This window comes from Podarcis melisellensis (assembly GCF_964234715.1).
Source record: "Podarcis melisellensis genome assembly, chromosome: 15".
NCBI lineage: Eukaryota > Metazoa > Chordata > Lepidosauria > Squamata > Lacertidae > Podarcis > Podarcis melisellensis.
This window is the reverse complement of record NC_138532.1, coordinates 10,154,513-10,171,009: the sequence shown is the minus strand read 5'-3', so window position 1 is coordinate 10,171,009 and position 16,497 is coordinate 10,154,513. Positions and strand designations below refer to the sequence as shown.

Genomic DNA, 16,497 nt, shown 5'->3' with positions numbered 1-16,497 from the left:
CCACCTTCCCTATTGGTCTCTCATGGTCAAGCTTTCTTTAAAGTTGTCTACGGTAAGCCGAGAATTCAACTGAAATCTTGTACTGGAGACTAGTTATCCATTTTTTTCTTTTGACTTGTCTGAAGTTGTGAGGATTGTCAGATTTGCTTATTCAGAAGCCAAGAGCTTTGTCTGGTATGTGCCCTACATCTCGCACCTAAAAGCTGATATACTGGTGGGCTCAGCTGAATTTTGCGTATTGTAATTCTATATTGGGTATCACAAGCACCAAGAATGTCTCACTGTACTATGCATTTTATCATTTACTTCCCTTCTTAAGTGTAAAATAGTGGAGATAACACTTATGCCTTTATATGGCCCACTAAGCAACTATGAACAAACCTAAAATGTGTTTTACATTTTGACAGGTGATGTCGTTCTTGAAGCTTTGACTTTCTTGCCAATTTTTAATGGCAGACATGCACACAATATTATTAGATCTGGAACGGGTGCTTTCTCTATGGGTCTTATAACAATTTTTTTAAAGGTATGGATATTGCCAGAACAAAAGGACAACTTCAAGATCCTCTTCCTCCAATGTATTTCTCACTAACTCCTATAACAGGTTGCCAGCTATATGACAATAAGCAGAAATAAGATTCTTAAATTCCAATGGCACACCCTGCCTCCTCTGAAGCAAAATTTAGGGGAAGAGCCACTATTGTACTAAATGTGCTCATAGATTCAAGATAACCTGCTGAGGTGGGCCAGGTCATCGCTATCTGCAGTCATGAGCTGTCAGGTAAATTTAACCCTTTCTTCCAATGCTACCGTCCCATCAAACCCACCCCCAACCCTGCTGCCCCCACTGAAAAGGAAAGCTACATTGGCAACCATAGCATATATATTTTCTGATGAAAATAGCGGGGGGGGGGGACTGCAGTACACAGGGGGAGGTTAAACCCCACCCTGTGGTCCCGATTTTCCATAAACAGATCTGTTGTTGTTGTTTTGAAAAAAGTCAGATAATTAAATACAACCCCACACTTGCTGTATCAGCTAGTTTGGCCCTAAGAGAGGAGGGAGGGAGATAAACTAATGTCTACACTCTGAAGCTTAATAAGAAGCACTTTTGGATAAAACTAAGAACAGACTGAGACTCACAGAGAACTGCCGCTCTCTAAGCACTGCAATCAGGAGAAGTCTGTCCCCCCCCCTTATTTTTCAAATTCAATGCCAAAGCGTCAGAGACCACCAGAGATCTACAGTAAAGATACAGCTATCAAGTGTCACCTTCTGTTCTGGCTCCTTTTCAGCTATTAGTCTGAGCCTGCAACATTTACCTCCCACTGCCAGGGCCTCAAGGACCAAACCTAGCAATTAAGATGCTGCTAAAATGACACTGATTGCAGATTGCTGGTGTTTAAAGGAGGCTGTGCTGCCTGGTGCCATTAGGAGATTGGGTTTCCTGAAAGATGGAACCGGGGACAGAAGACAGCTTCAAAGAAACAGGAGAGAATCTCGCCATCATTTGGCCAAACTGCATGTATTTCTGAAAAAGAGGTGGGGGGGAATACTGCCTTCAATCAACCCCCCTCCCCAAAGCAATCCATTAACAAGAGAGGAGAGGAAATGCTACCAGCAGCTGCTGGTTGCCGTGGTGACACAGTACGTAAGGCTGCTTTTTGCTAGGCTTCCCCCACATACATATTAAATGCACCAACCTGGTGCTGGAGGGAAGGATTCGCTCAACATTGCACTTCCCTCTCCCCCCTCCCCAATAGCAAACCCACATTCTGGCTATTTTGAAGTCCTTTGTCATTTTGCAAACAAGCCCAGGTAACAAGGCAGGGACAAAGGGGCTGATTGACATCGCTGGCAGGAGGGGAGGAGTGTGGCAGTGGCATCAGTTTCATCCTACTCTCCCCGGCAGGTAGGCAGTTCTCCCATCCTCCGTGCCATCATCAAAAGTGCACTGCCCCTGGAGAGATGTTGAACATGGAGGGATCAAACTTCTGGCCTCGGAAAGGGGAGCCTTCGGCATCCCAGCCCTTCTTGAGCATCTCGTGGACTTTCTGAAATTAAGACAAGAGTCATGTCACGGTCATGCAATATAGAGAAACCCAACTTGATTAATCCTAACTTGCCGGCCAATGGATCAGTTGAATGCAGTCCACTGACCGCAGCCAGGTATTATCAAATTATTCAGTGAAACCAAGAATGGCACAGTATAGCTGCCAGCTGCTCTTCCTTAAATTTCATTGGCGCACCATTTGTTAGCAAAGGCAGGAGAGATGGTTCCTTGCTCTGCAGATGGATCAGAGGCCCATGTAGCAGCATAGTCAAGATTCCAAACAGGAACAGGGATATAAGCTTGGGGAAACTGGGTTTCTGCTTACTTAAAATCCCTTAAATATTTTATTTCTGTCTTAATTTATTTTCTTCTCAGTTCTGTACCTGCAGGCTAACTCTGGTGTTCCACCATTAAGTAATCTTTGATTGCCATCACACAACTGTGCTAGGAATCCTAGGAAAATCCTGGGAAAATGCCAAAGAGATATGTACACTGATAAAAGCCTTGGCATTTACTGTATTGGCCTGGATCGGGGCGGGTCAGGACTGCTGATCCTTTTAGATTTGTCAGCAGCCTTTGACATGGTCGATCATGATCTTCTGGACCATCGCCTCGCAGACGTGGGGATACAGGGCAGAGCCCGTAACTGGCTGTGCTCTTTTATCTCTGGTCGGGGACAGAGGGTGGCACTAGGGAGGGAAATGTCGTCGCGCCACTCCTTGGTGTGTGGAGTGCCACAGGGCACAATTCTCTCCCCGATGCTTTGCCCAGATTATCCGGAGCTTTGGGCTGGGCTGTCACCAATATGCTGATGATACTCAGCTCTATCTGCTGATGGATGGCCACACCGACTCAGCCCCGAACACAGTGACCAGATGCTTGGAAGCTGTGGCTGGATGGTTTCGTGGGAGCTGATTGAAACTAAATCCTTTGAAGATAGAGGTCCTATGGCTAGGTCAGGATGGCATGGGGATGAGGGACCAACTCCCTTCTCTTGCGGGGGCCCAATTAGTGCCATTGCCTTCCGTTAAGAGTTTGGGTATAATCCTTGACGCCTCCCTTTCCATGGAGGTGCAAGTTACAGCAACAGCCAAGGCAACATTTTTCTACCTTCGCCGCATCAAGCAGTTGGTCCCTTACCTTTCCCGCCCCGACCTGGCCACAGTGATCCATGCGACGGCCATCTCCAGGCTTGACTACTGTAATTGGATTTCCGCGGGGCTGCCCTTGAAGCTGTCCCAGAAACTCCAGCGGGTGCAGAATGCTGCAGCGAGGCTCCTCATGGGGTCTCTGCCATGGGAGCATATTCACCCAGTGCTTTTCAAGCTGCACTGGCTCCCGGTGGAGTACAGGGTCAGATTTAAGGTGCTGCTTTTGACCTTTAAAGCCCTTCATGGCCTAGGACCCTCGTACCTATGGGACCGCCTCTCCCGGTATGCCCCACGGAGAGCCTCAAGGTCCATAAATAGCAACACTCTAGAGGTCCCGGGCCCTAAGGAAGTTAGATTAGCTTCAACCAGAGGCAGGGCCTTTTCAACTCTGGCTCCGGCTTGGTGGAACGCTCTGCCTCACGAGACCAGGGCCCTGCAGGATCTGATTTCTTTCCGCAGGGCCTGCAAGACAGAGTTGTTCCGCCTGGCCTTTGGCTTGGAGCCAATGTGATTCCCTCTCTCCCCCCCTTTCTTTTTTCCTTATTCCTTTCTCCTCCTGCGATAAGTCTACATTTTAATATTTTAATGTTTCAATATTTTAATGTTGTATTTTAATTTTGTTTTTAAGTTGTAATCATTCAACTTGTTTTTATTATTGCTTGTAAGCCGCTCTGAGCCTGGCCTTGGCTGGGGAGGGCGGGGTATAAATAAAAATTATTTATTATTATTATTATTATTATTATTATTATTAGCCTCACTTTCCCCCCCAAATTCCAACCATGAAAAGTTAAAGTGCAGCTTATATTAGCGACCTTACAGTATGCAAACCGCCCCCTCCCCATGTATTTTAAAGGTGCAGCTTATATTCGGGTGCGGCTTATATTCAGGCCAATACAGTACGTTATAAATCTATCTAATTTCATTGTTTCACAATGACAGTTAACCCATTTATTTATATAATGAGCTCAACTGCAAAACCTGTCGATAATGTCTAGCAAGCCACGGAATAGCAAAATATTAAGTCCTAAAAATGTTTTAGAAATATTATAAGCCTTTTTGAAAATATTTGTGGAAGAGCATTTGCTTTGCATGCAGAAGGTGCCATGTTCAATCCCCAACACCTACAGGTAGGCATGGGAGAGAGACATCTGCCTGAACCTCTGGAGACCCAATGCCAGTCAATAAGCTGTCTTGTGCAGTGTTGCAAAATCCTCCATTTTGATTTGCCATATTTAATATTCTATATTACTTTAATGAATGTTGAATGTTATTTGCATAGTGTATATTGCATTATGCAAATTGTCTGATTTATATGATGTTAGCCGCTCTGAGCCGGGGAGGGCGGGATAAAAATAAAATTTTATTATTATTACTATTATTATGATTATGATTCTTATTATTAGATTCCTTATAAGCAACACAGACTTACTGAAGAATGAATCGTGCTACACCAAGGTGGGCAGAGTTCAGGCTTACAATATCCCCCCCCCCCAATAAAATTCTGAGGTTCACCAACCAGAAAGAGGTGCAAAAATAGGGGCAGAGAGAAGTACCAGATTCGGAACAGTAACTTGCTTTGGAAACAGCAACATACCACACCCCATGAACCATACAATGAAATAACCCGCATATATGAGAGTACAAATCTACACCAGAGTTACAACAGATCAGAAATGTTAATGCAGAAATCTTAAATTGGCCAACAGAGCTATAACAAAGCCCGTTTCAAAGGCAACCAATTAATACTCATTTTACAGGCAATGAACACTGAGGCTTTTAAAAAATACAATTTTATTTGCCATTCAGAGTCAGAAACCCTTGCTGATCCAGACTGCAGTGGGTCCCAATCTATTTTCTGCCTACCTTCAAATAAGAAAGGCAAAAGCACATTTCAATAACTTTTTGTGTGCAAGTTCTCTGCTGGGGGCTTCCTTTTCTGTTTTTAGTTGAAAATTTTACGGTTCCAGAAATGAACGTGGACAAATTAGAAGCAGATTCCAGGCATGATTTCCCATCACATCCCAACATCCTTACAGAACTTAAAACTCAGACAGGGAGTCTTAGGGGAAGGAGTGACAGTTTTAAAAGACAGACATTGTTTTCCAACTTAAGATAGATTTTGTGATTTGTGGAACTTTCTTCTCAGTAAATCCTCAAGACAGAAATATGCTGAAGGTTTTAGTGGAAATTTTTATTAAATTTTTATTTTCAAATTGTTTGATGCTGGTGAAGATGTTATGACATTTTGTATTTTATATTTGCTGCAACCTGCCTTGAGCCTCATGAAACAGAGGGCACAGAAAATCGTATGCCAGTTTAAGCATACAAACATGGATGAGGCTTTGAGTGCTCACTCTAGATTGTGAAATCACACAGAGATGCTTCTTAAGCAGTGAAGAATAATAAAAATATAATAATCAACAACAACGAATAGCTCATTATGCAACAACATACATACGTGTATTGGGAAGACCCTATTCTTGCAAAGACCTCCCTAATCACTGAGTTTAGCATAATGGATGATTGCTGTAAATGGTGCCTCCTTGGACGATAGATCAATATTGACAATTAATATAGTATTCCCCATTGTCATTCTGCATTTATGGAATTAATATTCGTTGGATATTCACAAGACTCAATAGCCTAGTTCATTTGGAGTGGCTATTAAATTTTTCTTTTTCAGCAGGCTTTTACATTCCAAGTGTGATGAGAGTCAAGTTTGGCTGGAATTATTCTCTTTGCTGTTAAAATAACACAGCTGATTTAGTCTGTATTTTTAATGCACATTATTTGATATCATGTGTTTTAATGCACATGATCTGACATTATAATATCTCTGAGTCTAATTTTTTGAATTCACCAAACTGAAAAGAAGGTTATAAATAATCTTATAAATACAACAGTGTATATTTTTGCATGTTCTTCCTGGTGTTTAGTCGGAATCTCTTTTCTTGTAACTTGAATTCATTGGTTCGGGTCCTTCAGCGTAGGAGAAAACAAGCTTGCTCCATCTTCTGTGTGACAGCCCTAAAGATATTTGAAGATGGCTATCCTATGTCCTCTGAGTCTCCTCTTTTCCAGGCTAAACATACCCAGTTCCTTCAACTGTTCCTCATAAGGCTTGGTTTCCAGACCCTTGATCATCTTGGTTTCCCTCCTCTGCACACATTCTAGCTTGTCAATATCCTTCTTAAATTGTGGTGTCCAGAACTGGACACAGTACTCCAGGTGTGGTCTGACCAAGGCAGAACAGAGTGGTACTATTACTTCCCTTGATCTGGACACCAAACTATCGGGACATTCCCCTTGATGTTACAGCCTAGAATCACATTTGGGTTTTTTTGCTGTTACATCACATTGTTGACTCATGTTAAGCTTGTGGTCTACTAAGACCCCTAGATCCTTTTCACATGCACTGCTTGCAATCCAGGTGTCCCCCATCTTATATTTGTGCAGTTGGTTCTTCCTGCCTAAATGTATAACCTTACATTTGTCCCTACTGAAAACTATTTGTGAGCTTTGGCACAGTTCTCCCATTTGTTAAGGTCATTTTGAATCCTGATTCTGTCTTCAGCAGCATTGATTAACCTTCCAAGTTTGGTATCACCTACAAATTTGATGAGTATTCCCTCAATACCTTCATCCAAATTGTTTATAAAGACGTTGAACAACAATGGGCCCAGGACAGAACCTTACAGCACCCCACTTGTCACTTTTTTCTAAGATAATGAGGAACCATTAGAGAGCACTCTTTGGATTTGGTCAGTCAACCAGCTACAAATCCACTTAAGAGTTACCTCATCCAGTCCACATTTTACCAGCGTTCCTGGTATCGATGTCAAGTTCACTGGTCAGTAAGATCTTCTCTTTCCCCCTTTTTGTAGATGGGGACAACCATTTGCCTGCCTCCACTTCACAGGGATCTACATCACCTGTTCTTCAGGAATTCTCAAAGATTATAGACAGGAGCTCTGAGATTACATCCGCAATCTCCTTTAGTACCCCTGAGTGCAGTTCCCTTACCACCTCTTTTCCTATGTTGGGTTTCAGCTCTCTCCCTGCATCCTTTATTCTGTTATCACCAGGTTAAGCACTGTTTCCTTTAGGGCAAGGACAAAGTAGGTGTTGAGCAGTTTTGCCTTCTCTGCCACCCAGTAGCATTTCTCCATCTTCTCCACACAAGGGATCCACTACTTGCTTGCTCTTGCTTTGGACATGGTCAAATAAACCTTTTATGTTATTTTTAATTTCTTTTGCAATTTCATTCTGAGCTTTGGCCTGCCTGACCTTCTCCCTGCAATTGCTGGCAACTCATATATACACTTCCTTCATGATTTGTCCTTCTATTTCTTATATATGCTCTTCTTACACCTCAGCTCATCTGTAAGCTATTTATGCAGTCTTCCACTTTCTTTTCTTGTTGGAATTATCTGTCTTTGTGCCTTCAGAATTTCACCTTCAAGAAATTCCCATCCATCTTGTGGACTTCCTTCTCCTTGACTATTTCTGATGAGAGTGCGTGTCCAACCACTTAGCTTTCCTTTGCCTGTGTAGAATGAAACCTGAGGGCATGATCGCTTCCTCCCAATGTTCCTTGTACTTTCAATTTGTCGATCAGTTCTTCCCTGTTGGTAAGGACCAGGTACAAGGGAGATGACCCCCTTGTTGCTTCTTCTTCCTTCTGGGAAATGAAATTGTCAGTGAGACAACTGAGGAATTTGTTGGAGCTTACATTCTTGGAAAAGTCTGAGTTCCAACAGCTATTGGGGTAGTTGAAGTCTCCTATGAACTACTATATCTGTTCTTGTTGAATGTTTGGTAATCTGCTCTAGAAAGGCATCCTCCAGGTCCTCAGCAGACACCCACAGTAAGGTTGTTCCCTACAATTTTTACCCATATATTCTCAGGCTGCCTTCCACATTCCTAGTCATGCTGAGATCGAATGACCTGTTCAGAGCACAGCATTTAGGAGTGACATTTGGTACACTCTGGTATTATCATACAGATGACAAATCAAGGAGCAAAAACACAGAGCTAGTTTTGCGCCGATCTGGATGCTTTCCATATTGCTCACAACCAAAGAGCGGAAAGTGGAGTTTTACTGCCATTAGCCCTGCACTCGAAAGATTACAACAATCATCATTTGGCTAATGCCAGAACACACCAGAGACACAGTTGCATCTGGCAAGTCTCTCAGAGAAAGGTTATACATTAAATGTTGTACACCTATATGCCCTTTTGAGCACTGAAAACAGTTGCATTAAAATCAGGTTTGCAAATGAGTCTAGAAAAGATAATTTTGTTAAAACTTGGAAGGTCTCCCTGTTAAAACAGCCACCTAGATGATGTTCTTAACTGGAACTCCCTGGTAAAAAGAAGCAGAAATCAGGCAAGTGGGTATTTACAAAATTGATTTTGCTTACTACAAGTTCTACTTAGGATATTTGCTCCTAAGTAGAACTTGTAGTAAAAGTAAAAAGTAAAAAGTTTCTGGGAAATGATAAGTAATGAGATGAAAAAAATGTTAAGATATACTTTTGTGAAAAAACCAGAAGCTTTTCTTTTAGGGATGATAGGAAAGGACATAAGAAGAAAGGACTTAATACTCTTCCAATATGCTGTAACGGCAGCCAGAATCCTGTTGGCCCAGAAGTGGAAACAAGAGGAGATACCGACGATAGAAGAATGGAGACTAAAACTGATAGACTATGCAGAACTGGACAAATTAACTGGAAAAATCAGATATACTAAAGACCAAAAGTTCATCGAGGACTGGGGAAAATTGGTGGATTATCTGAAAAATATGTGGTACAAATACAACGTTAGTGGGATTTCAAGAGGCACTGTAAAAAATTAAATAAGTATTGTTTATTAAAAATAATGGGATTAAGGAGAAATAATGGCAATATAAAAAAGGGAATGCGTATTAAAGATACAAAAATGGATGACTCTCAGAGACGCTGAAGGAAGTTCAAAACAGACATAATTTGTTGTATTCGGGTTAAAATGTATAACTGGCTGAAAATTAATAAAAATTTATTATTAAAAAAGGATATTTGCTCCTGTATTATATCTGCCATAAAGGAAGGTTTTCTGGAACTGGGTCACAGAAATTCCCAGAAACCATCTCACACAAGTAGAATTTGGCATTGTGTTTTTTATTCTTTCTTCCCCTCAAGCTGTGGGAGAAGCCCCATGTTACCTTAGATAGCCTACAATGGAACTGGGGGAACTGTCCTCTCCTTGAAGGACTATGCAAAGTTACCCATTGTGATTTGAAGCCTGAGCTATGGCAGAACCAAAGTACCGCAATGATCCAAACAGTCTACCTACTGCATGCAGCACATTAAGAGAAGCAAAGAACTGCAAGGTCAGCAAATCAAACAATTTCCTCATTAAGAAACATACCATCTCATGGCTCTGTGGCTTTCCCTGCAGCTTTTGGTGGTAGTCAAAGGATAGCCTGTCCAGCACAGCATGCTCTTCTTCATCCACCGTAGCCATTGAACGTTCTTTATTGATTTTACCAATGTCAATCTGCTCTTCTCCTTCCAAGATGGCACTCCACCAGTATTCACCTACTTTGCTCAGGTTAATCTGGGAACAAAACAGAAGCAGCTGTAGTTCAGAGCTAGACAATCAGCAGCAGCCAGACCTGGTCTAGAGAAGTATGTCACAGAATCATAGAATTGTAGATTTGGAAGGGAGCACAGGGGTCACCCAGTCCAACCCTCTGCAATACAAGAATCTTTTGCCCAATGTGGGACTCGAACCCTGCAACCCTGAAATCTCATCCTCTGAGTCTCATGCTCTACCAGCTGAGCTATCTGTCCTGGGAGTCATGGCTATGTTACTTAGAGATCTTAAAGGAACAGACCAAAAGAATAACCAGAGTTATGAGGAAAACTCCAAATGAAGGAACACTAATCCCTATGCCAGAACAGAAATCAGCTGCACCTGCCATTCTAACAAGGATCTAGAAGAAATAACTTATATTATCATCATTCATCCTTTGCCAGAATAGGATACATTTATCACACATTTGAAAACCAATTTCCCAAAAACTTTGCACATTGACCTCCTCCCTGCTTAAACTATCACGACCATTTCTAACAAATGTGACACCAAGATTATTTCATTTCTTCCCAAAGGGTCTCAGCTGAGAAACCGTCTGTTTTATATGGATAAAGGTGAGTAATAATAGTTAAAAATGTACACTGCTTTATTAGCGCTTATTAGACTACTCAGTGTTCACTGAAGAGCTCCGTTGTGAAAGCCAGAGGAAGTGCTCAAAATTATTCTGCATACTCCAGTTTTAACTGTTGTAGACGTGTGCCGTGAAATCCTAAGGATGTATACTTTGAAGTATGATCGGTCATATTCAGTGAGTTTTACGCACAGATTAAGAGAACGCAAGACTGGAGCCTTTGGACAGAGTTCATTACCATACCCTACATCACTTGTTATGCTTCGCTTTATATAAGCTCGCTAAAGTTACTAGCCTGCAAAAAATTGCACTAGGCTGTAAGGTTCACAGCAAAAAAGGAGCAGCCAGCATGGAAACACTAGCTAATTTTAAAATGCCTTCTATCAAGCGGACTGGCAAGCCATTTCTCCCTCTGCCAGTCTGCTGTGCTTCTGCACTCGTCACAGAGGAACAGGAACACCATCTTTTACGGTTAGCATGGCAACCAAGTGGGCTGGCAGATCGATCCCTCCTCTACCACCCACCCTCTTGCCTGTATGCAATTCCTGGTCACTTCTGGCTACTAGGCAAGTTGTTAAAATACAAGGCTGAGTGGGCATGAGAATAGGTATCAGAATTACACGGTGCCTCTATCGCACTTTACAATGGATCACTGTATTCCTTACTTCAATAGACTTCATGTGTGTTACTGTGCTAGTACTGAACATCCAGAATTTCCAAGGGAATGAATGAATCGTAGAATTGCAGAGTTGGAAGGCACCCTGAGGGTATTTTATGTTATTTCATTTCATTTCTATACCGCCCTATACCCAAAGGTCTCAGGGCAGTTCACATAAAGGATCACATACATAAAATCAAAATAGAACAACAATCCAGTAACACCTCCCCCCTAAAAAGCCAGCATTTTAAAAAGGGTATAGGATATAGATCAGGTCAGGTAAAAGGCCTGGTTAAAAAGGAACATTTTTGCCTGGTTCCTAAAGGTGTACAACGAAGGCGCCAGGTGAACTTCCCTGGGGAGAGCATTCCACAGATGGGAGTCACTGCAGAGAAGACCCGTTCTCGTGTTGCCATCCTCCTGACCTCTCGAGGAGGAGGCACACGAATAAGGGCCTCTGAAGATGATCTCAGGGTCCGGATAGGTTCATAAGGGAAGAGGCAGCTCTTGAGGTACTGTGGTCCTGAGGCATTTAAGGCTTTATAGGTCAAAACCAGCACTTTGAATTGGGCCCGGAAACTAATTGGTAGCCAGTGCAGTTGCACCAGAATTGGCGTCATATGCTCAAACCGTCCGGTGAGCAACCTGGTTGCTGAATTCTGCACCAGCTGAAGTTTCCGAACCGCCTTCAGAGGCAGTCCTATGTGTAACGCATTGCAGTAATCTAACCTTGAGGTTACCAGAGCATAGACAACAATAGTTAGTTTATCCCTGTCCAGATATGGGCGTAGCTGGGCCACCAACCGAAGCTGATGGAAGGTACTCTGGGCCACTGAGGCCACCTGGCCTCAAGTGACAGCAAAGGATCCAGGAGAACCCCCAGACTACGAACCTGCTCCTTCAGGGGTAGCATAACCCCATCAAGAGCAGGCGACCTCCCAGCCATCTGGTCTGGGGAACCACCCACTAACAGTGCCTCCGTCTTATCAGGATTGAGATTCAGTTGTTGGCTCTCATCCAGTCCATTATCGAGACAAGGCACTGGTTCAGCATTTCCACTGCCTCACCTGCAGATGTAAAGGAGAAAGAGAGCTGAGTGTCATCAGCATACTGCTGACTACGCACTCCAGATAACTCCACCCAGCAGTTTCATGTAGATGTTAAACAACATGGGGGATAGAATTGAGCCCTGTGGAACCCCAATTGGAGTTGGGGCTGAAAAGCATTCTCCAAGCAACACCCTCTGCAATGCAGGAATCTTAGCTGGATTGTAATAGAATCATAATATAATGCATATCATGCTTGCGGGAAAACGTGCTCAAAAGGACATTTCAGCGCACCAAGCGGGCAGTGCTATCCTCCTATGCCCTTAAAGAGGGGGGCGTGTATTACTCATTTTATTTCACCAAATTACTCTGCAAGCACAGCTTTGGGGTGGTTTCAACACCTGAGTTTCAGCTGTGTTATTGCCTCATCTGATCCATATAGCCAATGGGGCAACAGCAAGGCAGGTTGGCAAGAGCAGACATCTCTAGAGTGATGCCGGTGTGCCAGCAAGTCGGCTTCAATTTCAGCACTAAACAAAGCACAAAGCATGTAAAATCTCTCACAGGACTACCTCAATGTACCCACCATACACAACATGACAGGAAGCACCCCATCCGAATTGGTATCGCTAATCCTCCCTTCCAGAGATACAATCCAAGCACTTTGATTGGCTACGAGTGACATCATGCCCAGTTTTGTATAGCCTAAAAATTCAAGGGCCTGATTAATTTGCAGAGATAATATATAGCCATAAGTTATGGTGGCAAGAGGCCAAGCTTTTCAGCTATTATTGAACTACGTGTGGATACAGCCAATTGGCTTTTGGCTTCAGTCAGTAACATAATCCTCCTCCTATCTGGGCCAATATCACAGAGCTGGAAAAAGGTACAGGAAAAAGCAACTAAACCAAAATCTATTGGGATGCATCCCCTTCTCTATGAAGAAACGTTAAAGCCTTTGGTGCTATTTAATTTAGTCTGGGGGGTGGGGATAAGATCAAGGTTGGCATAAGATGTTTCTACACTCTCTCTCCCCCCCCCCTTCTTCTTCTATCACTTGTAGCCAAGTAAGATTGTCTTCCATAAACACGTTTTTGGGTTTGGGATGGGTTTTTGGAAGACGCCTGTGCATGAATTTGTTTTATGCATGTAGTTCAGTGCACACTGACCAATGCACAGTCTTCACAGTAAGGCTCTATTCCAATGGGATGAGTATCATGGCAACCGGTAGATTCTTATCTGTAGCCTTCATCTTTCTTCAAAGCATTGTAACATACCGCTTGTTATCTTCCACCTGTTCTGCCATTGAGGACTTCTTGGATCATTCTTTGTCTAGCTCCTCCCCTTTGACCTTACCGCCTTGGGTGACCCTGCTGGTAGTACGAGACTCCCGATGGCTTCGCTCACAAGGGTCATAGGAACATGCAAGCCCACTCACCACAACAAGGTGATGATCCTGTGAGTGAGACACACACACACGTGCACACACACTCTATTTGAGCTGTGTGGAAAGTAACTTCTTGTCTCATACTACTAGGGAGCACCCAGTAAAGCTAATTTGCAGAAGGTGAAAGCAATTTGTCTCATAACACATAGCTTGTGGGATCCATGGTCTTTGCATAAAGGACAACTGACAGATATGGCAGCTAATAGAACCTCCACATTCAGGGGAATTATTGATGCTGGGTATCAGATGCTTTCCTGATGTGCATCCTGCTATTGTGCGGTGAGGAGAAGGAATCTGGCTAGATTAGGCAACCTCTGGGGCAGGATCTAGCAGAGCAGTCCCTTAAGTACATTGATTGGGAAATTAATATAATCTCGGCTAACTCTTGGTGGCGCAATGCTTTGCACCAACCAAGAGAGGCACTTCACACTTTGCAAAAAAAAACTATTGCACCAAAGCCCTGCAAGTTTCTTCCAAAGTGCACAGGAGTGGGCGGGAACAAGGCTGAAACGGGTTACACTTTTAGCTGCCACCCCAGCTTGACGGGGCTGCATGGCCTGGGTGCACTTGGAGATGCAAGAATCTGTTCCATGACAACAAAGAAAAAGTAGCTTCGGAGAGACAGTCTGGCAGGAAGAGAAAGCTGCTCTTTGCGAGGCTGCCGGGGAGAGAAGCAAAAAAGGTCACAAATTCCATATGCTGCAAGGAGAAGGTGAAACGAAGAGGCGAGTCACATATTCACTTCAACAACTTGTTTGTCGGCGGGGTGTGGAGAGACAGGATGCACCACAACAGCCCAGACGAGGAGAGCTTTATCTGTGGTAAAGCAATCACACCAGCATGGTATTTCTAAGAAAAGTTTGCATAAGGCGCTGGGAGTGAAAAGGTCCATCTGAGGAAGCTTGTGGGAGGACTCTTTGCCTTGGGAACTGAAGCTGCAAAAAGGAGGGCGTTCCAGGGGGAAATTGTTGCTTTTCTCAGAGGAACCCCAAAACATAAGATAAAATACTTCCCAAAATTGCTATCGTTTTTGAGATTGCTGTGGTTCTAACCTGCAACATACACCTCTCCTGAAAGATCTTCAGGAACTCCATAGAATGGTGAGGATTGCAATGTCTTTCGGTATATACATGATGCAGCCACATTTGTAATATTATTTGTTCAGATTGATACTCTTTCAGATTGAAAGAATTGTAGAGATGGGGTGATTTAGCTGTAGCCCTCCAGCTGTTGTGGGACCATGCAGCATGGACAATGGTTAAGGACTACAAAAGCTGTAGCCCAGCAGAATCTGGAGGGCCACAAGAAAGCCACCACTGGAAGTGCCGGGAAAGGAAGACCAAAATGAGCAACAGTTTGGAGCGCCTTCGGGGGACACGATCGAGGTTTATGAAATTATACACAGTATGGAGAAAGTGGGTTGGGAGAAGCTTTTATACCTCTCTTTCTCTCTCATAACACTTGAACCCAATGAAACAGATGGGTAGGAGATTCAGGACACACAAAAGGAAGTACCCGTATTTTTTGCTCTATAAGATGCACCAGACCACAAGACGCACCTAGTTTTTGGAGGAGGAAAACAAGAAAAAAAAATCTGAATCTCAGAAGCCAGAACAGCAAGAGGGATCACTGCGCAGTGAAAACATCAATCCCTCTTGCTGTTCTGGCTTCTGAGATAGCTGCGCAGCCTGCATTCGCTCCATAAGACGCACACACATTTCCCCTTACTTTTTAGGAGGAAAAAAGTGAGTCTTATAGAGCAAAAAATACGGTACTTCATTACACAAAGTCGAACTCATTTTTGGAATTCACACTGATTCAGAATAGTACACAATGTAGTGATGACACTGGCTCAGAATGCTTTAAAAGGGGTTGAAGACCCTCTTCCACTGATTTCAATGACATAGGCAATTATTTTCCAAAACCCAGAATCCATGCAATAAAAGAAACCATGTCCAACTCAAGCAAGGGTTACTGCCACAACACATTTGACCTTTGCATCCCCATGAATTTATACCCTTCCTGCCCGCACGTTTACAGGTCAATTCCGCACCTAGAGTCTAAATGTAATTTGAAGGAGCCCTAGGCCATTCTACTTTCTCTTGAAATTTTACAACGGTTCCAAAATGCACATAAAACAGAGCACTTGAAAATGTTCAATAGCTGAACCGCTAATAATGTTAGGAGGATGGTTGAAAACAAAAGTTGGCAATGCGGCATTGTGAAAAAGTTAGGGTTGTGCTGTCACCATTCCAACCAAATAACGTACCATCCCATCTGTAGCACAAGATGGCTCGGTACAAACCGTGGTTTGGCACTATGTGAACACGCCTTATGCTTGCATGCTCCCCCCTCTTCTCCTCTTGTGTGTTCCAATTCAATTAAGCAACTTCATCTTTCAGTCATCTAGAAGTGGGATCTTAAAACTGAGAAGTTATTTTCGATCACCTGAAGATAAAACCTAACTTTTGCATGCCCTCCAGCCACTATATAGCATTATCCAATTTGGCATTTAGAAGGCCACTGAAAATTAATCTCCGGGTTTGCTAATATGAAGGCTATCAGCCTTCTCTTTACGTCAGCAATCTGCCTCACCAGAGATCTGTGTGTTCTCAATTGTACTAGAGACAGATCAAAGTAACTGCTAGGTTTTGTATTTTTCAAAATATGTGGGAACAGCCATTGTTCCTTTGTCCCAACAGCCTCTGCATCCTAAAATCAGTTTACACCTAGCCATGAGTAATTTAATTCTGACTTAATCATGAGATTACCCTGCCCTGCTGCAATCTTTGGGATTTTTTTTTCTTCTGAAGTGCATACTACAGTTTGCCATTATATATAAACTGGAAAGCTATAGATCACCTGCAAATTAGGACTAGTTCATGCTAAAGAGAAGGGGAGTAGGTCTATTGGGAACACTCATGGGGAGAGGGAA

General features: G+C 43.1%; 1 protein-coding gene across 1 annotated transcript in view; it reads right to left on the bottom strand.

Moving 5' to 3' along the window:
* Positions 1 to 1,506: 1,506 nt before the first annotated feature.
* NUDCD3 (NudC domain containing 3) overlaps positions 1,507 to 16,497 on the bottom strand; it is a 57,130-nt gene continuing 42,139 nt past the window's right edge. Inside the window, exons 5-6 of the mRNA XM_081891122.1 lie at positions 9,613 to 9,801; positions 1,507 to 2,054 (exon numbers count right to left, since the gene is read on the bottom strand). Of these exons, the coding sequence (XP_081747248.1) occupies positions 1,944 to 2,054; positions 9,613 to 9,801 (300 nt within the window). The 3' untranslated portion in view covers positions 1,507 to 1,943. The remainder of the gene's footprint in view (positions 2,055 to 9,612; positions 9,802 to 16,497) is intronic.